General features: G+C 35.9%; 2 protein-coding genes across 3 annotated transcripts in view; one reads left to right on the plus strand and one right to left on the minus strand.

Moving 5' to 3' along the window:
• Window positions 1–24,181, plus strand: part of LOC114130906 (zinc finger protein castor homolog 1-like) — an 84,877-nt gene that overhangs the window by 56,124 nt on the left and 4,572 nt on the right. Inside the window, exons 5-15 of one of the 2 annotated variants that reach the window (XM_050202985.1) lie at window positions 14,072–14,333; window positions 14,424–14,622; window positions 14,694–14,910; window positions 15,461–16,259; window positions 16,592–16,724; window positions 16,888–17,169; window positions 17,790–18,022; window positions 18,183–18,313; window positions 18,441–18,557; window positions 18,658–18,750; window positions 19,167–19,339. In XM_050202985.1, coding sequence (XP_050058942.1) covers window positions 14,072–14,333; window positions 14,424–14,622; window positions 14,694–14,910; window positions 15,461–16,259; window positions 16,592–16,724; window positions 16,888–17,169; window positions 17,790–18,022; window positions 18,183–18,313; window positions 18,441–18,557; window positions 18,658–18,750; window positions 19,167–19,339 — 2,639 coding nt within the window. The remainder of the gene's footprint in view (window positions 1–14,071; window positions 14,334–14,423; window positions 14,623–14,693; window positions 14,911–15,460; window positions 16,260–16,591; window positions 16,725–16,887; window positions 17,170–17,789; window positions 18,023–18,182; window positions 18,314–18,440; window positions 18,558–18,657; window positions 18,751–19,166; window positions 19,340–24,181) is intronic. The other variant, XM_050202986.1, reaches the window with a different exon arrangement.
• Window positions 19,469–20,733, minus strand: LOC114130904 (outer dense fiber protein 3B-like). The gene is made up of 2 exons (XM_027995978.2): window positions 20,159–20,733; window positions 19,469–19,852 (listed from the first exon to the last, which is right to left on the minus strand). Exons 1-2 carry the CDS (start codon window positions 20,534–20,536, stop codon window positions 19,496–19,498), a joined length of 735 nt encoding a protein of 244 aa, XP_027851779.1. The 5' UTR covers window positions 20,537–20,733; the 3' UTR covers window positions 19,469–19,495.

Genomic DNA, 24,181 nt, shown 5'->3' on the forward strand with positions numbered 1-24,181 from the left:
TTTTAGCCATTTCCGTCACGCACAGTCGTTTTTGTCGTCGTCGTCGTCTCCGCATGCGTATAATATTATTAATATATTATTATATTAGTTATACAGTAGCGATGTATATATAATATTAAAAAAAAAAATAATAATAATAATAATAAAATAATACCCACCAACCACTCATATTATTATGCGTCGAGTTAATTAAAAAAATGTCACGTTAAGGTATTTTTTGCGCACGTACGCATCCACTGCGTATCACGGGCGGGCGCTTGGTTTATAATTTATAAATAATATAATAATATATTATTATATTAAGAACCCGAAAGAATAATAAAAAAATAACGCATTCTTCAGGTTGTCCGGCACGTACCCACAGCAGTCGCGGTAAATACATCGTAAAATGTCGCTAATTGTTATCGGTTAAAAATAATAATGTGCGTAGGTATATGGTAAATACATATAGTAATAATAATATGTATTATTGGATAAGTGGCGCGCGTATACGACGACCGGTGGATTTATAATTATTCTGTTAGTATGCTACAGGCGCACTTCCTTACGAAGCCGATTCGGGTCAGATATTTTGGATACCTACCACGGTGGTCAGGTATAAGGGGAGTAGAAGGAGGTATAATAATTATTATTATCGACTGTTTCTAGGCAAAATATGAACTATAAATTACGGAGCCAATATTTTCCAACATGGCGAATACTACTTTATACGATGAATAGGTTATACTGAGAAAAAATGTAACATAATACCCTATACACGGTCTTTGGTAGTTTAATATGGAACGTGCAGATAATAAAGTATACAGGAAAAGAAAATCGTTCGTTGTTCTCCCGCAGCATTATAATATTATATTATATGGACCATGTCGCTTAGCTACCGCTTTTGCCTTTAACCAGTCGAATTATATGCGTAGTATTACATGTCCCGCCACCGCGTCTGTTCGAACTACGGCGCGGCGTAAATATCGGTTTGCGCGAATGGAACGAGAAAAAAATTAAAATAATTTCTACTAGAATAAAATCTTATTATTATTATTATTACTGTACAATAGGCATATACATATACCTACGCCATTGTCGCAGATAATATAATATATTACACACGCAACGGAAAACGGGTAGCGCTGCAAACACAAAGTCCGCGCACATTTACCGCCAACGTATATTATACCTTTATATTATATAATAATATGTATTAAGTCTATATGTCATCACGACCGTGTTCACAATACTTTTGCGCAAGTCTAAGTCTATATAGATGATTGTACGCAGTGGTCGTATGCGTTTTATAATTTGGCGAGTGATATTATTCAAAAACGCCTGTATAGGTCCAACCTGTATTGCATACTTTATTTTATGACAATCGAGGAGATCATATTATTGTGACGTATAGATACCTAATACGGACTTAATAATAATATAATAAATAATAAATAAAAATTTGATCTGCTCCGTCTTGTGATCATAATATAGTGTATGTGTCTCAACAAGTCTCGAAATAATATATAAATAATAATATGTGTATAATATTATAATATTGAGGTGTAGGTATATTGTAGATTGTCATATGATCTATACCATAACGAGCCGGTCGTGATAATGAACGATAGACCTGATGCTGAATTTTTCACGGAGACCTCGACACGACACGATAAAATTCGTACTGATTCATACTGTTTGAGGGATAAATATCGTAATAAACGTATTAATATTACCTATTTAACCTAACCCGTCGCGCACTAAATACCACGTCGACGATGTACTTAAACATTCTTTTTTTTTTTTTTAAATATTTTTGACTTTCTTTTCAAACATTTTTTTACAACGTAGTATATATATTATAATGAGCGCGTTAACTTGAAAATTATAATATACCGCCTTCGACGAAACCGGAATACGACTCCGGGTTCGGTGTTTGCATATTGTATAAGATTTATTATATTATATTAACAATAACGGCTGCTGTTATGCGTAAACTCGGAAAATGTCTCAATTTTATCCGTGAGATGGCACGATTATAATAAATACGTACACGCGTAGCATATAATATACAAGGCTTAATAACACTCGTTTCCGTCCGATCGATTCGAGTACAAAATTAATATAATAATAATACAACAAATTCGTCGATTTAAATAAATCATTGTTCACACACTGATGATCGGTACTCCGTTTGCCGGAAAATTTTGGCGTCACCGCTATAACGTTTATAATATTATACCCGCGTTTTTTTCCCCCAGAGTCGCGCTTGTACGATATTATAGGTATATGTACACATAATAATTGTATTAGTACGTATATTATAATGTACACCCATTCGCGGGTGCGTTGTGTTCGTCTTCGAATTATTATTATTTTTTTCATTTTTTTTTCCGTTCATTATGTATATATTTATATAAAACCGACATGTGTTAATTCGCCTCGTTCACCGACCGGGTTATAATGTTAATTATCATTGTTTGCTATATATAATAACGTCGGAAACACAACGTTTGTCTGTTTTTTATTGTCCTCTAGTAATTAAGTATTTATGAATTCGTCGGTAATGCCCTTGGTTTTTTTTATTTAATTTTTTTTTTTTACGATACCGTTTCAGGCGCGTGTAAATGTATGCGTGCGCGCGTGTGTATATTATGTGTGTATGACTCTGTCTGTGTGTGTGTGTGTGTGTGTGTATGTGCGGGCCCTTTGTCGACCGAATTTCGGAATCGTATAGCACACGCTTCAAACTATATAGGTATATTACTATATTAGGTGCTGTAACTACTATATGGATACTAATAAATATTAAATTAATATATTATTAATTATTATGTATTTAAAATTTGTTTTCACGCAATTTTTTTCTCGATTAATACTGTATTCTATTAAAAGCACATATGCGATTAAAACTGCTAATTAGAGTTAACGTGTGTACACAAAAACCATTTACTCGACAGTAATAATAATAATAATTCGATAGTCCGCCATTAATACAATGTAAATATTTGTCGTATTCGGCAGTGTGACGCCACGAAGCAGTTAATAAAACCGAAAAATAATTCCGTATATGTTCGTGTTCCTTTTATTATTATTTTTTTTTTTTATGCAATTAACATTTCATAATATTTGAACGAGACTCTTATACCTACTGTTGTAGTAAATTTAATAAGTATCGTATAATTACTTAACAGTGTGCATTTAAAAATTAAAAACTTATGATAATTAATTTAATCAGGTAATTTAACATTCGTGTTTACCAATAATTTATAATTAGACAAATAGAAAAATATTGATATTTATAATCGATAATAATTATTGAGTGCCTGTCGTTAATATAAATATTTATAGGACGCAAAAATATGGTAATAGTGTACAATATACAATGTCATAGATACCAATGTATTATAGATTTTTATATTGACGGTTTTAAAATTATTTGCATTATTTGTTTGTTTGTATGTGATCAACAAATCACCAGGTATTCGAATAAAAGGATTATAAGTCTCATATATTATCTATATTTTATAAATATAAAAAAAAACTGGAGTAACTGGATATAAAAAGCAAGTCGGCTGGTGGTTGGTACTTTAGAAAGGTCGAATTAGGTATTTCCCAGAAGATTTCCCCCAAAAAAAAGTATAATCAACTAAAAAACCTTATTATTTTGTGGAATCCAAAGTAAGAAACAATATTCAATTCCTGCCAACTAAAAAACTTTTAGAGTTATTTTATAACTTTTTTATGGTCTTAGAGTGATATTAAATTTAACAAATGCCTATACTATAGTTTTTATTTTATAAAATTTTCAATTTTAATTACGCAGACAAGTACTCACAAGGTTATAATCACAATATATGTAATATGTATGTAAGTTTAGCTAAATTGAAAAAACATTATACATTGTTAAGTATGTATAGTACATTATATGCAGCCAATCGTTTTCCCTTTAAAATCTAGAATATTATGCAACAGTATTTTTGCCATGAAGCAAACGAATTGACGCGAGAGTCATACTGCAGTATCCTCTATAGTTCTTTATTATTATTATTATTATTAAAAATAATAGTTTTTATTTGCTATATGTACTATAATAATATTGCAGCGTACCTACGTTTGAATATCCGACGTAACGGAAATATTACAATATATTTCCGTTAAATCAAATTAACATTAAAGTCTATTGTTTTCTGTGAAAACAAAATCTAATATGTATGAGAAATATAATGTAAGTCGAAGAGAAATCAATTTTCATTTCCGAGACTTTGTTGTGTATTGTCTGTACTCACAATAAACTTACAAGAATATCGATTATTTTTACCATTTTCCCTGGAGCGTGCCACAATAGATAATCAAATTGTAAAGTAAAATACACAACATTTTCGTTTCTCGATAAACACGCGCCTTTTTCCGCACAAACATATTTTTTTCTTTTATTCAAAAAAAAATATATATATTATATATATTTATAAAACAAAACAAATACGACAAAATAACCTCCGAACTGAGTACAAATTTAGTGTAGGTCTACATAAAAAATAAACTTATACCGTGTATACTGCTCGTACCGCACACAGTAATAGCTTTCACCCATCACGAGGAATTCGAGAAAAACCTGAGGCGGCACGCGTGGGCAGTACAAAAAGACCGTTCGCGGCCACTTGTTAATTAAATACTATTAAAAATGCACAGTTTAAACACTATTAAAATAAACGCGCTCGCCGATGAAGTCTGTTGTCTCAGGCCACCGCTGCGCCGGCGATTCCGATCTCGTTTTGGTCGTAAAAGAGAAAATCTGAACGACGATAACAGTATTATAAATATCGTAGGTATATTGTCGTATTATACTATTATAGGTATAAGGTGAACTCAAAATGACGCGTTAGATTAATTGAAAAAAAATATTGAAGTTTTTGAAATTTGCCATTTATACATAACGCCCGCACCGAGATGGTATATTGCCCAATTATTGTGTAATGATATTTCAATTGAAGTAGCGTGTATAAAATACTTATTATATGTGGAGATAATATAATAATATCGTGCGGGCTGTTCAAGGCTGATCTTCTATAGAAAAACATATTTCGTTCATCCGCCGCGCGCACATTTTATCGTGTTCGTTCGTATAATAATATTTTTATTTCTCCATCTCCGGTTCTCTGGTCATTTTTGTGTAAAATAAACAACAATAATAACAGTTAAAATGGTTGGGAGTCATGGAGGCTATTGACTGGCATAAATAATATTATTTAATTAATATAAGATAGTCGTCATCAAACTGTAGGTACAATAATAAATCGTAGTTCACATTTATTTATATTGTTATTATTTTTGCGGTGAGAGTGAAAATACAAACTGCTATTAAAATAATATATTTATCGGTAGTTTGTGCATTTTATAAGATAATGTAGGTATACAGTATTATCTAATGACTGATCCGTTGATCCATTTCCAACCGCAACGTGTGCCCGTTAAGCGGAAATAAATCTACATATTTTCTCTTCGTCGACTGTAAATATCAATTATTTAAGAAAAACAAAAAAATTGCCTACTCGATTTTTGCATCCAAATCAATTGTATAATAGTAATAACGATTACGTCTATTTTCCATTCCGAAAACCATATTGACATATTGTGTATTGTCAATTAAATATTAATGTAATGTAAAATCGGCAAACGTAAAAAATATTAATAACAATAAGTCGCGGTTTAGTCGAAAACTCGAGAACAATATAATGTATTAACATAACGATGAAATAATATTAAGAACGCTATTCGAAATTAAGAGCTATTATAATATTAAATATAATATAATAATGGTAAACTCTTTGCGCGACGGCTCAAGTTTTCGGGAAATTTCTATCGTCTACGTCTTTATGTTGGTTATTCATTTTTATTTATTTTTTTCAACAGTCATAAACATTTCGTTAAGGTATATATTATTATTAAATATTATATTGTGTGCGCGTTATGAAGTGTACTTGTATGTGTATATGTGTATATATTTATATACGTACACGTACGCGAGAAGTTTTCGAATTACTTATGCAAAATTATGTAAAACGTAAAATGTCATATTTCGATTATTTACACGTCGAAATACATTTCCAGTTTACACGTGTATACATTTTATATTATATATATAAATTATAAGGTCGACGTGCTTAATATCATATGTAATATGTATACATATACACGTAGCGGGCATGGGTTCTATATCCAAAATGCAAATTATCACTCTCGACAGTCGACACATCCGTTTCCCGTAAACGAATTAACCTCATCCTGGGGGAGCAGGGGGTTAAAAATTGTATATTTTTTTTTGTGTTTGTGTGTCTGTGTGTGTGTGTTACTGCCGTGTGAAACGCTACGAATAAGTATACAAACCTACTATACCTACATATTTTAAGCGCATTGTTCAATAAAAATTATATTATTAGTCTAGAAGAAAATAATTTTATTTCGATTCAAAATTCCGGTTGTGTTTACGTTATACCCAACAATAAATTATTAATATAACGCACCCGTCCGGACGTGTGCATATCATTATATAATATAAATACACAACCAAATAGATTATGCGATGTGTACATAATATCATATTTATAGCTAGGTGTATTTTGCCGTGATGTATGTATACTGTATTATATACGTTTTTAACATTGTCGTTTTTATAATTGTTATTAATATTATTTGTCCGCGACTGTGATAGGTATCGTCGTACCTATTTATTTTTTCACTCATCAATAATGTATACGACGACGGCGCTGAAAATGTCACGGTTTGTGACCGGACAGCGAAGAATGCGCGTGCGCCCCTCTCCCGCCGACAACCTTTCTGCACAGTTTGTCGCTGTCATGATTTTTTTTTTATTATTATTCAATTTTTTCGCTACACAGTTATAAATTCGCGTTTTTGTCTTACTTCGGTTAGGACTTATTATCACCTGAATAAAAAAAAAATCGAAATTCGTAATTCGTCATTACTGGTGACGTACCCGATCCGGTTTGACTGTTGCAACTTTGCAAATGCGCCCGAATGTAGACCGATGAAAATATAGCACGGCGGGAATAAAGCGTAAATTTCGCTTAATCGTATTTTATCATCAGCGAATACGTGTACGCATAAATAATGTTATAATATAAATTGACGAAAAAATAAATACCTCACTGTAGGGCGACGAGAGTGCAACACCGAAAACCGTCGTCGTATGTGCGTCGAATGGAATATCGCAAATGTTTCAGATTCTTAAACAAACAGAATAATATTAAATTGTATATATTATGTACAGCACCTAAATCGTGTTGCATTCACCAGCACGCCGTTGAATACAAACTTATTCGAGCTCGTAGATTTCTCTGTTTCGGACATGTTTAATAGTAATAATAATCCCTATGCGAATGCGTGATCGACGTAATAATGATCGCGATATATTATATCGTTATATTCTATAACATCGAATATTTCTTATCGGATTCAATTTCGCCGGACGAGCATTCCGTACACACTAAGCATGCAATATATTTTATATAACATCGTGTCATATTAATTATTATATGTATATATACTTGCATCGAATTTGTTTTTCTACAGAATATCATAATATGTATAATTTTCATTTTTCCAATGCGACGTGGGAGTATTCAGCACAGCCAGTATCGTATAGTATGTATAAATATAGTATGTCGCGGGTGTTCGGAAAGACGACAAAGAGCAAAAAGGGGGAAGAAATAAAAAAGCTCTGCACGTATATGCCTACAACACATATTGTGATGTTTAGGTCCAGGTGGTTTGCAACCCCTTCAGAAAAAAAAAATATTGTATTCCTGCAGTATACGCACACACGCGTGTGTGTGTTTGTCTGTTTTGCCCTATAAAATGCGTATCTTTATATATAGGTTAGGTTAGTAGAAAACGTATGAAACCAAAAAAAAAAAAGGGTTATGACGAGCATTATGAAGAGTGATTTTTATATTATTTAATCATATATACGTGCGTATATCAGAGGGTCGGTTTTTTATAAAAAGGTCGAAACGAACAGAAAAAAATAAAACCGGTCCCTCCCGTTTCCCCATATACACATACACGCTGTCGTCGTCGTCGTCGTCGCCGTCAGCCCCAGGGGAACCCCGCCACGGTGTAGGTACACCTATATGTAATATTGTATTGTGTACGTTATTTAATTTGTGGAAAGGATTAAGGACGACCGTTTTGTCGTCGTCAACAGTAGCAGTGGTGCGTTTCACTGGCACCTCGCCGAAAGAAATTAAAAAATTGTTATAATACGCAAAATGGCGCGACCCTGCTTGTTACGTAAACAGAAATCGGATACGGGATTAGAGAATTTCGCGCTCCGCTATATTATATATTATATTATGCGTATGGGTACTATACTTACACGTGGGGTGCAGCTAGAATTATTTCCGTAAAGGGGGTAACCGCGCACGGCATATATATCCGCATACAGCGTATAGGTATAAAGGTAATAGCATATAACACACGTATATTATATTATGTGTATAGGTACGTGCGAGTCGAAATCCGGTTACGGTCACGGCGAATATTTTACTGTACATCGGCGTGCGTGTGAAATATTGTCTGTAAGGCACATTATATTGTTCCCGCATATGATGGTAAATGCTCCCGGATCAATAAAATCGCGTAAAAACTAAAAAAAAACAGACGACTGTATAGCATGTAAGACAAACGGATATGGTGTCTATAATAGATAATAAATTGGACGCGTTCGTATTAAAATTATTATTATAATAACTGTCCAACGTCTCATATACCGGCAGTAAACCGATCCTAACCGAGTGATAATAATATAAAATAGTAAAAGACGTGTTGTCGCGTCAATTTCCTAATGATTATTATTGTCGTTATACCTATACTTGTTATATTAGTGGGCGATCCCGACTGTGATTATATTAGTAAAATAATAATAATAATGCTATAACCGTTGTGTACACGCTTCCCATTTATATATATATAATAATATTATATGCCTATGGGTATATGACCAAATCGTTAGACTCCCGGCGTATACCTAATATAATAACATAATAATGATAATAATAATTTGTCACTATAGTTTTTAAAAACGTAATTCTCGCCTGACGACGAATCAACGATAAATAACTCGTAATAAAAACTAATGTTTATACTGGTCTTTCGACCGTAGTCGGCTCTTAGCGCCACAGGGTATACCTTCGAGTGGAAAAAAAATACGTGTTAACACAAATATGTATATATTAAAAAAAAAAAACAAATAAAAAACACACTGGTATTTGTTAATTCGACTTATAAAATAAATCAAACGCTGCGATAGCGTTGGCCCGAGTATTATTTTTTTCAAACACGATTTTTTCTTTCCAAATCATTATTGAAAATCAATGCAGCTCAACAATATCATAATAATAATATATTGGCAAATGAAACGTACAACGATATAATATACTTTATACGCTATCGATAATGATACAAAAAAAAAATCGAAACGATACCATTTATCATACGCAAGCACGCCGACATGCGTCAAATTTATTATGAAACGAAAACTTTACACCTTGGCAGCGTTTATGAATTTCGCCATACGCATGTTTACATATATTTAGCGAATTTGTAAAAACGGAGAGAAAAATCCGTTACGAAACAAAAAAATATTATTTACATCTATTATACAAACAGTGGCTGTGCCTACATATATACAAATATATATATAATATAGAATATAGAATATTATACACGCTGGTAAAACTATCGTTCGGATCCAGATCATGCGACGACGATCGGATTGCATAATATTGTATTCGCACATTTATCCATTGTTAGTTATTATTATATTTTATATAATTTATTATTTTTTTTTCATATACTATCGTATATCTTTATCTCTGCTTTTTTGCTTATAATCCCACGGGTACGCGGACCGTGACGCACTGGTCGAATAGAATGTATATTTGAAAAACCACATACGAGAAAAACCTATGAAAACGGAAAAGAAACAGCCTCGGCTGCAGCAGCGAAAATGTATATTATACTTACCGCAGTTATAAAATGTACGATACCTACTGTAATTCGATCATCTCGCGTGCGACGCGCAACGTAGAAAAAAATGCTAATAACAATCCGAATTACAACACTTTTTGCAATAATATAAATATATATATACGAGTGCGGTTACAATATATACATGATATATATACTGCAGTATACGCGGTATTAAAGTGTAGGTACTCGCAAAAAAAAAAACACCGTTTACATGAGAGTAAATCCGAAAGAAGTCATTAAATCGCGAACGCGGGTGGTGAAAAGCTGAAGGGAGGGAGGGAGAGAGAGAGATAGTAGAATGAAAAAAAAAAATGTTTTCCTCGTTGTTTCTGGCACTGAATAGATAACGGATGCCCATTAATCACTTCGAAAAAATATCACAGATTTCACTGTGCGTACAAAATACCTCCGGCGGCTGTGGCTGCCGCATACATAGATATTTTCTGTTAATATTTATTTTACCCACATGTTCTTTTTTAGTGTATAATACCTACTGGTTGAGAAAAATATATATACAAAAGTAAAATAAAATAAAACGATTTCTTTTTATTTCATTCCCCTACTAAATCCCGCATGCAACGTATACACTGCATATGTATATAATAATAATATATATATGTATACGGAGGAGTCGTGCCCACACCTCTATAAGCGTTTCGGTTTATGCTTCGTCATGACCTCATATATGTCTTTAAGACACGTTTCGTACAATTCAAATACCATTATCGTGTCTTTTCATCATCATTTTTAAATTTTCTATAAAAGAACGTAAAAAAAAATAAAACATAGTGTTTAACCCGTGAAATCCGTATATACATAGTGGTAAAAATGGTATTTTTTCGTTTTTTTTTTTTTTGTTAAACCATCCCTTTATAACGCGCATCCGATGAATTATGAGACAGAATATGTATTTTTTATGTGTGCGCGCGCGCGCGAGTGTGTGTGTGTGCGTCGCAGGTGACACCGATACTAAATGGATTTGTGCCCGAAGTAATTTTCTGTACACCCACGGGAAAAATGATACGCGAGAAATTCGGTACGCGTGTGTGTGTATATGCATAGGATATAGGGGCGAAGACGGGCAGACAACTACGGTTAAAAAGAGACGCACAATTCGCGTACATATAATATAATAAATAAAGTGAGTTAAAAAGAAAACCGTCCGACGATAGTTCCACCCGCACGTGTACGGATATTATAAACTCATAGGAAAAATATTATATTTGATAACTACAATAATAATAATAATAATACAATATTACAATATATACATATATAAGTATATACGTGTAAGATTTTTTTTTTTTACTGCAATCGACTATAATGTTGTAATAAATGTTAAGTATATTAATATGTACGTATAGTGGTATAGATTTAATAATACGAGTCATATACGTGGATATCGCGTTTAACTATATTATTGTGTTACATTCTTTTATTTGCAAGGCCGTGACGGTTGTAGTGAACCCCCGTCATTTGCCTACGAACGCGCACGACCCTGCACGCCGAATGTGATGGACGACTATAATAGCAACGTGGCAAACCGGAATTTTCGCTAAAACGACGGCGTTTTGTTTTTGTTTCCTCGTGAAAAAAATACTACCGAAGTACCGACAGACTAAACCGATTTGTATTATTGAATCCGGCTTGTGTTAGTATACTATTATATATATATAATATATATAAGTGGAAAGACGAATTCGCAGGATAATCAATTTTAAAGTCGAAGAGGGACGTAAGACGAGTACCGGGGGGTGGGAGGAAGAGAAATGTTCAGAAGTCGAGAAGAGTGGATAGGAGTAAAAAATAAATAAATAAAAATAAGAAGAAAGAATTTCCAATAATATCAACAATAATCGGTTACCATGGTGATTGAGTTTTTGTGAAACGTCTACGAGGCCTGTGCGTTTAAACTTTTTTATTATTATTATTATTTTGTTCCAGTCAGTTGTACAATAGGTACTCGAACAATGGCTAAAAAGTTTAAAGTTCGATAATGTAAAAAAAAAAAAAATACCTGGTTTACTCGGAGATCAATAGTTTTCATTAGAACAATAAAACTATGTTCATTATAAAATTCTTTTTCCGTTTCTTTCTTTCTTTTTTTTTTTTTTTAATTTGCGTTGTGTCGTCTTGCGGCCAGATACGAGAGAGACGACCCAAACATGCGTATTTAAACCCGAATCTGATAAGTTTTCAATTTCGCGCACAATATGGGCTGTTAGTGAAATAAAAGGGGAAAACGGCTGTATCGAGACTGAATAGGTGCTTGGTGGCAGTCGCTAGTAAGAGGGAGTAGCAGGGCAATTGTAAACTTTCAATCGAAGACGTTGTGACCCGCCGATGATAACAAAATATTTCGTTGGCCAACGAGTATTTATTTTTATAAATTTTTAATTCTGAGCGGAGTATGAGTTTGCGAAGATAAAACTTTATCTCAACGTATATGCGTTGGCGGAAAATCCTAGGACGACCATAATGTTATATAATATTACATAATATTGTGATCCGACATCGTCATATAATACATACAGTCTATTTTGGAATTTAATTTTTACCTAATGTTGGGTTCTTTCCCTAAAATCTGCACCTGTACCTATATACGACTAGTATCTTTTGGACTAAATAAATAGGTGTGTACAAACAGTTTACACATTATAATGCGTACACCTACATTACGTACAAATATTATTTACAATTATCGCCTTTTTCGTTTACTTATTTGTTTATTTTTTTTTCTCAACTCGTAAACCACTATCCGTGTCAAGGGCGGTGTATGCTGCATAAGACTCGCGTATATACCCATACGATTGTGTGTACAAAGAATGACTTGCAACTGCCGAGCATCATGCACTGCGCGCGCACAATAACGCTTTTATATTATTATTATTATTATTATTATTATATTATGCACGTTTAGTCTCAGGGTTTGGTCTAGTTGAGTGCGTGTGTCTTGTCCCACGTGATTTCCTTGACGTCACTCGATACGATCGCGCAATGACAAACCGGGAAAATCAAATACAAAAATATTAAAATACACTCGGCAGTCTCAATAATGATTGTTATCACGTAGGTAACTTCTTTTGCATCGTGGCGATTATAAAACCGTGTTGGGCGTATCAAATTATAATATGACAGTTGCAGTGACATTGTTAAGTCATCGACCGCAGCATAAAAAAGCTAGCGCGTTCGTCGTTTACCGGATTTATTAAAATTAATGCTGGGAATCGGTGTATATAAGTACACAGAGCAAAAAAATAATGTCACGTATACACTAATATAATGAAAAAAAAAATAAAATAATAATCTTACGAAACCGACAGTATAAACTCCTTAAAAAATATAATATATTATAACACAATGTAGCGCGATTCCCTTTTTGATAAATTTCCCTTTTTAAACATCACATGTTTCATTGTATTCGCGGTCTTTTTTTCACAAAAAGACGGTGACCTTTTTTTTCTTTTTTTGTCGAAAGGGTTGGTCTCACTCACGAAGGATTTATTATTTCGTTTCCACGCGCACCTGGACCACTGCAAGTAGGTATACGTAATTATGGGAAAACAGTCCGGCGCGTCTCCCGGTTGCGTGTGTCACCCCTTTCGCCCAGCATCGGGTTACGCGTCTGCCACCTTATATTTTTTTTTCCACAAAAAACCATTCTGCAACTTTATATTATGTACTGTTATTATATATTTTTGTATTACATGCGCGTACAAAGAAAGGTTTTTTTCGGGGTAAAATGAGGTGACACGGACAGCTCGGGTTACCGGGAACACAATGATTTAACCCTATCCGGTGGCTTCTCGTATTGTCGTTATTGTTTTGTTTTCGCAATATACGGATTCTTTATAGAGGATTTGAAAAATTCGCTCATTTTTCTCATGGCCTCGCTGAGAACCGAACGGGTAACTCGACACCCGGCCTAAGATGACTTATAAGTCGCGTGTTTTAATACATAAACAATATATTATATATATACTCGTACACATTACATTGTGTTATATATATGAATTTCATTTTATTATTTTTTTCACAGATAACGGAATATCAAAACGATCCCTGAGTCCGTTGGCGCTGACGACTTCTAGAACTGAATCTCAGACGACCGGAGTTTCCTCGATCGCTTCGGCCCTCAATAACGTCACCATGGTGTTACAAGGGGCATCGTCAAACATTGGCGGCAGTGGTGGAGGTAGTGGGTGCTCAACACCGACCAGTGGCGATTACTCGCGTTACGTGAGGAGGTTCAGTAGCTGTCAAGAATGTGGATCAGCCCGGTGTAGAGATTTGAATTACAGGTACGGCGGCGACTCCTTTCAGAGCGACTCGTCCGAAGTGCAGTGATGACATAGTGTATAATATTATTATTATTTGCTTTGTTCTCACAGAGAGCACTTCCATTGTCTCGACTGCAACTCAAGAGTGTTCGTCAAGAAAGAAGAAATGATCAGACACTTCAAATGGCACAAAAAGAGGGACGAGAGCTTGCAACACGGTTTCATGAGATACTCGCCAAGCGACGACTGTTCGGACAGATATCAGGGATGCAGTCACAACCGCAAGCAAACACATTATCATTGCATTCAAGTGAGTTGTAGTGACTTAAAAATGTGATACGTCTACGTAGTTTACAATATAACCGTAATTGTTTTGTGCAGGGTACCTGTGATAAAGTCTATATAAGTACGTCCGACGTACAGATGCACGCAAACTATCACAGAAAAGATTCAGCCATAATACAAGAAGGGTTCCAAAGACTTAGAGCCACGGAAGAATGTCGAACACCGTACTGCGCGTTCTACGGTCAGAGAACTACACATTTTCACTGCAGACGTGATCACTGTCAGTTTACGTTCAAAAACAAAGCTGACATGGGTGAGTTTCGTTAGATGATTTAAATTTCGTATTATTCGTACAACTATAGTAAATGACGAAGTTTGACAACGTTTTCGCACGAATAGAGTGGGGGAGAGGGGATTATCCTGTTTAGTTTTAAAAATCGTACTGAATAATTGTTAGGCATCTTTAGAATTGTCCGATAACAGTTAAATATTATATTTTTTTTGTATAATTTAATATTTAACAATATTTAAAATCTCTATTCTGTGATTTTAGTACCTATACTAATGAACTGTCATTATTTTAGGTGTTATAATATATTATTATTACTTACATATTTTTCTATACAGATATATTTATAACATCGTATTGATTATACATATTATATTACATATCGTTCTACGATAATAACAATAATACGTATATTGATGAATACAGACGAAAAAATAAAAATAAAATAATATATTATTATTTTAAAAAGCAACAATATATTGTAGAACGAACGAATTATTTTTTATTTTTAACACATATATACTATAAGAACCACAACAAATGATGACGAGACTATTGTTTTCTCTTTTTTCAGAAAAACATAAGACCTATCACATCAAAGACGAACAATTGGCGAGAGACGGTTTCAAAAAGTTCATGAAACCGGATCCCTGTGGATTTTCCAACTGTCGGTTCTCGCAGGTGTGCAATCACATCCACTGCGTGCGGGACGGATGCAATTACGTTCTGCACTCCAGCGGACAGCTGCTGAGTCACAAGCGGAAGCACGAGCGCAAAGACAGCGAAATCGCGTACCGAAAGTTCAAGCTGGCCCAGCAGGCCGTGATGAACATGGCCGGAAGTGGCGGCGGTGCCGGCGTCGTCGGCGGCGTAGTGGTCGGCGGCGGCGTTGGCGTCGGCAACCCGCCGGAACAGGTCAGCGACGACGAATGGGTGCCGTGGGACGGGAGGCGCGTGTCCCACGGTGCGGGGGCCGCGGGCGATTCGCAAATGAACGAGTTGTCGATATCGCCCAGCAGCTCGCTGCAGTTCCTCCACCAGCAGGCCAACTCGCTGGCCTCGCTGTCCGCGCTCGCCGCGCAGGCCGGCGACGCGGCCAGCTACAGCAACAGCTCGAGTGACGGCGGCGGCGGTCCCATGTCGCCGCTGTCCTCCACGCCGCGGGCCCAGTCCAAGATGAGCGGTGGCCACGGGTTCTTCACCGACAACTCGTCTACCGGCGTCGCGGACGGCGGGTCGCCCGAAGACGTGGAGATGTGGCCCAGATACCTGACCCGGTTCAAACCAAACACGTGCACCGGCGGTTCTGGTTGCGCCATGTCCGACATCGACCATTTCCACTGCAAAGAGCCCAACTGCGAATCGCCCGTCAAGTACGTTATTTTAATACCACGAGTATATATAGTTGACAATCCGGAAACGTAAAGAATACCTACTTTGAAAATAATTTAAAAATAAATACTATAAATACAATACACATATAGAAGTTTTATTTAAAACGTACTTATATCGAACACTATTCTCTGTGAGCGATTTATATAGTACAATAAGAAAAATATTTTAAAATAATGTAATAAGACAAATATAAATACCGACAAAAAGGTTCTAATACTTTTAAAGAAAGGATCGTATTTCCGACACTAGACAGATTTTGACGCAATATTTGCTATTTACTATATAGTCTAAACGTTCGTCTCGTTTACAGGACTCAAGACACTGCCGAAACGCACGCTCGCAATCACGACAACCAAGAACGGATCAATGAGAGTTTTTACCCGGGCGGGCCGGTCTACTGTCAGGACACGTGCCCCAAGGACCAACATTTCCATTGCGTTTTGGTAAGTACACAGTCCCCGAGGCATAACGGATACATAAATCGCTCATTAAAGCACACACATACACTCACACACATATACATTATACATACAATACGCCACCGCCCACCGAATTTATGCAGTGTAGTAGAAATATCAATAATCATAACACGCGTACGTTTTGCAGGAAGGATGTTACGAGGCTGTACTGCCGTCCGAACGCGGTGAGCACATCAAAAGCCACGAAATCCCGTACGGTCAATACAATTCGTTAGACGCTCTGTTCAGGAGAAAACGAGGTCGACCGCCAAAGAACCGAGTGATCGAAGTGTGGAACGACTACGCGGGAGGGTCCACCGGCGATTCCCCGCAGGCCATATTCACTAGTTTCAAATTGCCCAAGCCCTCGCAATCGTCGGGACAGTCGCAACAGTCGGAAGATGCGGAAGTGCCCACCCAGACCACTCTGGTAAGACTCACCGCGACGTCAACAAAAAAACGACGATACGTGATATGTGTATACTGTATATATCGTATTATTTCACAGCCATTGTCGCGTCATGTGCACCTATACATGTGGTTTTAATAGATAGATTTTTTTCATCCGATTTTCTGTGCGAGGGTCGGGGTTGTCTTTTGAATTTTGATAGCATATTTAGGGGTCGAGTAGGGCGTCGCGTAACGACGACGTTCTCCGCGACGATTTTATTTTATCGCCAAACGCAATATATATATTATATAATATATAATATATATTAACAACATTCGATCAAATTAAAATGTTCATTAAGTATTTCTTAATGAACGTAATTGATTTTTATTGATATGTTAAAAAATTATATGTTCAATTTGATAACTGATTATTTTACCTTTTTCGATTGAAATATGGAGCATTTTGAATATATTGTGTTTTTGTTCTTTTTTTTATATCGTCGTATTGTAACCATAACTGGTGAAAGAGAAACCATCACAATTTTTTTATCATAATACGTATGCATAAAATGTCACGATAATGTAAACATTTTTTTTTTTTATTAATATCGTTTTATTTGCCGATATTTATAAAATATGCGTTTACGCCATTTTCAGGAACAACACTGTTTCGAAGAATATCGTTACGGTTGTCCGGACAATCTCTGTAAGTACACCAGCGAAGGCGTCGCGTTGCACTATCACTGTCGTCGGCCCCGATGCTTTTTTGCCACAGACAACGACGAAGAGTTACAAGCGCATTCCACGCATTTTCATGACAACGTCACCATCATGGAGGGATTTTTGTTCTTCGACCGATCGGTGGATTGCCGCCTAGAGACGTGCCCTAAGTGAGTGCAATAATATTATAATCGTATTACATGACGACTGGAAAAATTAAATTATTATTCCGAGTCACTGCAGTTGATAATAATATACATAATATAATATTATTATGTTATATAAACAGTTCGTTATCTTATTTAACGGTGCGTTTCGATATTTTTGCAGCAATACGATCAACAAGCATTTTCATTGCGTGAGAGCTGGATGCGGTTACTCGTTCACCAGATACACTCAGATGGCTCAACATTTATTACAGCATCAGGCAACTGCTGGTTTGCAGATTTCTGAGAAATTAGGTAAGTTATCATAAAATGTTCAATAATATTGTAAGATATAAATTCCTTTACCGGTATTATTACGGAACAATAAAAACGAAATTACTAAAACAATATAATGATATAACTCGCCCGCGGTCTGTCACAGAAACTCAAATCAAAGAAGAGGTCAAAGAAGAGGTCAAAGAAGAGATCTTGTCACCAGCGAGGCCCCAAGCTACTCCTTCGCCGTCTGATTCGGCTACGAGCCAACGATCGACAACGGGTAAGTGTTTTATTTTATTTGTATTTATTTCTGTTTTAAACGAATTGTCTTAGTGTAGTATTTTTTGTCTTGATTGTTTTTTTTTCTGTCTTGTTTAAAGTGGTGAAGGCTTCGGGCACTTTCTACCCTATGAGCGGCCTATCGAACGCTAAGAGTTCCTCTCCAAACTTTTCAGACCCTGCAACCCTGACAGGTGGGTCTTGCAGAAATTATTGTTATAGTTATTAATTTATTATTAGCTATTGTATTTTTTGTTATGTATATATATGTATAGAAATTGATTGTATATTATATGATATATTTACATACAATTATATATTGTACACACATAGTATTATAATTTATTAGCTTCGCTTTTTTTCGGTGGAAGTGATCGACCGTTTCACACATCTTATTATCGTCACACTATAAATAAATATATTATACAGTCGAAAGACTTTATTGTGCACCACGCAATTCTTGTTATTAATTAGTTAATATTATATTGATTTTTAATTATTATCGTTTCGAATTAAAAGTGCTAGTGTAGATTTAATTATTTATATGATAAAAAAACATAATTATTATTGTAATAAATATTAACGAGAACATTGTTTTTGCATTATTTAGAAAAAACAAAAACAGATTCCAGTTTGAGTATCGAACCGGTCGTGACTATTCAGGTTTTACCAGAGTGGATGAGTTTAGAACGACACGAGAAGTACGGACCAGAACAACCCTGCAGTCGCGCTTTCTGCAAGCTCAAACGAAAAGAACATTATCACTGTAACGCGTGCAATCAGGTAAATACAAATATAACGATCAATTAATTGTAATTGTTTTTCACGGGGATTTATTTATTTTCGAATTTCGAAGTGGGTATCAATATCCTAATATTAAAGTTGCAAAAACAAAATAGAACTCGCGAGGTCGTTAGATAAAATATAGTTAAAAACCATTTATTTCGTTATTTTCACTTCATCGCCGCACACCACTAATGGTGGAAATTTATCGGGACGGCGCATCCCAAACGAAAACTTCGGCATAACTTTGTACTTGTATTTGAGCGTGGGATTGTATGCCTGCGGGCTTGGCGATTGACCCTTGATCTCGTTAGTCAACACAGGGTCTTCGAATTTCTTTGCCAGGCTGTATTGGGGCGCTTTACTTTTGTATTTGTTCAGAGGCACCGTTTGATATACCGGTCCTGGCGATTTGATGTCTACGAGGTCGTCGATTTTCTTGGCCAGCGTAATTTTTTTGCTCGACAACGTCGACGGCAACTTGTAAACGTTTGACCCGGGGTTGGCGGCTCTCTTAAAAAGTGTATACAATAATAATCTTACGTTTAGATGATAACGATAACCTAATATACTCAAGTATAGTCAAATACGTATAAAATATATAACTAAGCGACTTAACTACGATTTAACTATATTAAATCATGTTAAGCTGAACGTGTGGACGAATTAAAAATTGTTTAAACGAAAACAACCTATACGTTTTTTACAAATTTCAAAACAAATGAGCATATATAAAAAGAAATTTCCAACTTAACGAGTGTGTAGGTACAACCCGATGGGTCGTCGTAAAATTTAAAATAATAATATTGTGGACATTACGGGATCAGGATCGATTATCGGGAACAGCATCTTGGGTACGGGCCCGTTGACCGGCACTCTGGGCTTGTAAGCCGCCGGTCCCGGATTGTCCAAGTCGCCGTCCACGGGCAGTTTCTTGGCCATGCTGTACTGAGGCGCGAGAGCCCGGCCGCGGCACGTCAGCCTCGCCAGATTGTACACGAGCGGCCCTGGCCCGTCGGTCTCGTCGCTCAGGTCCAGCCTCTTGTGCATCGAGCTGGACGGCGCGTCGGCCACGGTGGGCAATCGGTTCAACCGGCCCACAGTCGTCCGGGTCCCGTAGGCCGCCGGTCCCGGGCCCGCGTCTTCCATTCCGAATTCGAACACCTTCCGGTCCATATATCCGGGACATTTTTTCATGACGACGACGGTCGTGGCAAATTTTTTCGGTTAAAAAAAAAATTTAATAGCGCAATTCGCTTCGGTGTATAATATGATAGTACACTTATAGTTTAATTTTATGAATCGTAAATATTGTAATATAAACACACCGTGCCAGGCGCCGTCGACGTGGAAACTAAAATTTACGAAACCGAGAGTTTTTTTTTTTTGTATATATAGGAACTACGTATTATTATTACGATATAATATTTCAACGACGACGCGTAAAAAATTATTCGGCCGGAATTATTCAGTCTTTAAAATATATAAACGGCAATACGGGGCACATTAAACGGTTTCAATTCTAATCAATTTAAGTGCGCGCACATTTCACACTATCAACTCCTTGCTGATTAAAATTGATGATGGCGTGAAAAAAAAAACACTCAATATTTGTAAAGAAACGGAGGGTATCCGGTTACGTGTCTTGAATTTCGCATCAACAACTTCGTTAACAATAACGAAAATAACAATCTCGTGAGAATTTCAAGCACATTAAAAAAAAAAAAAAGAAAAGAAAAAACTTTTTCTGCAAAAAAAACTGTTTTTTAAGGAAATAAAAGAAGGGAAAAATCATTTTTTAAAAGAAACGAGTAGGTATATAGTATAGTAATAGTAGTGGTAGTAGTAGTAGTATTTTTAATCGATCGCGCGGAATCGCTTCCGAAAAGATGATTAATGATGCGACGACAAAAGGCGAATATTATGGAGAAAAAACGCACCCGGCTCGGTTTTATTATTATCATTATTATTTTTTACCCGCCGCGCGTACAACACCGCCGCCGCCGCCGCCCCGAGAAAATCGATAATCGATCAGCATCAATGTCATCGGTTTCCGCGGCGTTCACCCCTTTTCGTTTTTTCACTTCTTTCGATTTTCGTTCCGGCCACGTATACACGTACAAGTTGCGATAATTATTGTCGTCGAATCCCCGGGAAATACGCGCAGGGTGCGCATTACGTTTTTGTATAATGTATTTTTTCGTTGAACATATGCAATCGCGAATGACACGCGTAACGAAAGAGTTAAATGATTGACGACGCCGGCACAATTATGTGCGCGCGGACCGCGTTCGTTCGTTTATTTATTTAATTTTTTTTTTCGCACCACTCGTTCCTTTTCCGGGTGTTAATTTTTTTTCGGAAACGGATAAAAACCGATTAAAAAACTATGAGCGTATTTCCCCTTTGGCTCCCGCCAAATCGCGCGGCTAATGATTTCCGCCGCCGCCGTTTTCCCAGGGTTTTGTGTGTTGTCACGCATCACCCGCGATTTCTAACGGCCGGGCAACAAGTCGCTACCACTGCCGCCACTGCAGTAGTTGTCAACGTCGCCAACACCAAATCACGTATCTGTTCGTACATGCATAACGATATTAACTCGTTTGCGAAACGTTCGCAAGTGATAACGACAATTTTTCCCGTTTCCGATCGTTTTTCGACTATTATTATATAGAACTTTTAGATTCCGCACTCTTTCTCCCACACCGCGCTGCAACTATATAATAAAATAATACGCGAATAATAATCTCAATAGTAATATAATATATATTATATTACGTGCATTAGAACGAGACTAGGGTTTCTCGCTTTAACGATATCAGAACGAAAACCGGTCGATTTTAATACTCGAACTTATATTATACTATCTGGAAGGCCCCTCCCCGACTGCAGCACGACGCCCGCCACCCGGACGGTGTTTGTACGCATACTTTTCTTTTACCGCTAAATTATTCGTTTCGCATTGCTTTATGCGCCACATTAATGAATGTACATGCGAGCTGCAGACTACCTGCAGCGTTCGATGTAATAATAATATTAACGTGTTTCGACCGAGTTCGTTGTCGTTAAATCTGTCAAGTCGTCTGCAGAAAAGTAAAAACCGTGCAATTGTCGTTGAAAAACCCAAGACGCTATCCGCGGCCAACTAGGTCGTTATAATTGCTGCGCACTTGGTTTTTTGCAGTTTATATGAAATCCAAGTGTGTATATCATATTTATCGCCTTTCTCTCTGCGTATATATTTTTCTCTGCTGCTGCTGCTGCTGCCGTGCAAAACTTGGGGACCGTATGGGTCTCAAAATATGCACATATTATACATTATTTATGGTTATTGCTCGTGTGACGATGACTCGCACGTTGAAAAAATAAATAAATTGACAAAAAACTAACAAAAAAAAAAAAAAACTGCTAAAAAGATAATACCTATACCTATATACCAACGCGATGTGTAAACGAAAAACGTGGTTAATGGTCGTTTATTTTTTATTTTATTTTATTTTTTTTTTTTTAGTATTGTCGATTTATCACTTTTAATTATTTACGTACTTGTATATATACATTTGTGGCGATCGATAGTTTTTAACAACAAGGACCTATAGTACGCCCAATGCGTGCGTTTAATAAATAATATAATTTTAATATAAAATCATGAGCCGCGTAAATGCAGACAATAAAATATCATTACGATATAATACATAGGTACTATATAATATTGCCAATATGACCTTCAATTTTTTTTTTCGTTTTGTCTTTTCGTTCCGTTGTTCTTTTTTGCACTGACACCGGTGCAATAATATCAATAACAATAATAATAACAACATAATAATAATATTATCCTGGGCGTGATGATATCTCATAGATACAATAATATTCACGTTTATCGTGTACGCCACGCATTCGCTCATTTCCGTCGATCGCGACGGATAACGCACTTCAAAAAAAAATAATAATTTGTAATAAAATAAAATATAGTGATACAAAGAAATTATTTGTGTGTTCATTATGAACATAATCGATACAAAAAAATTTTTATACACCACGATCGAGAGGGTCTTCTCTATCTGCGGGTCATCGCCATGTATATTGATATTATATACACTCGGATAGTCGTAGGTATACATAATATTATAGAATATTATAGACGTATAATGCATAGTTAGTATTTTTACTATCGATATATTATTGCGGAGTATCGAACGTAAAGCCTTATGCTCGGTAAGAAAATGCGGTACCTACCGTAATAAAAATAAAAGTTTTTTTTTTCGTTAATATATTTTCACCACACGATAAAACTTTACGCGTTTATACGAAATGGTTCGAACAAATTTCAGACATGAAAACTACGTATTTATGATATACATTAATCGAAGCCGATTTTTTTTTTTTATTTATCTACGAAAACCCTCGGCCGCCCAGAACTTATTTATATATCGTATTTTATTTATTATATTCGTCGTTATTTCATCAGTATGTTAATGACAGAAAACTTTAAACCACCTCTGCGCTGACGTCGCGTTATAGTTAAATGTAAAAACACGAAAAAAGAAACTAACGATCGGTTTGGTCAAGTTTCGAAGACATTTACTTTGTTTCTGAATTTGAGTAAAATAGTATTATATTATCGTGTATCGTGCCGTTCGAAAATAAACACGTGGCGCAACCTGTTGACGTACAACAGTAAAAGTGCCGTGCGCTTTGTTTCATTCGCATTGTATTTAAAAAATCAGTTCGGAGTTCGTTTACCCACCAAACCTAACCACTCGTCCGATGATACGCAAAAAATTAACTATAAGCACTACATCGTTCACGCCCACGTTTACCCTGTTTTGTGATTATAAAAAA

This window comes from Aphis gossypii, chromosome 3, assembly GCF_020184175.1.
Source record: "Aphis gossypii isolate Hap1 chromosome 3, ASM2018417v2, whole genome shotgun sequence".
In the NCBI taxonomy this organism is placed as follows: domain Eukaryota; kingdom Metazoa; phylum Arthropoda; class Insecta; order Hemiptera; family Aphididae; genus Aphis; species Aphis gossypii.

What these genes read in the sequence shown, in the direction of transcription:
- LOC114130904 (XM_027995978.2), bottom strand. Translation starts at nt 20,536, where the DNA reads ATGAAAAAATGTCCCGGATATATGGACCGGAAGGTGTTCGAATTCGGA. An exon ending in CGATAATCGATCCTGATCCC is followed by an intron (nt 19,853 to 20,158) that starts GTAATGTCCACA and finishes ACACTTTTTAAG; the next exon opens with AGAGCCGCCAACCCCGGGTC.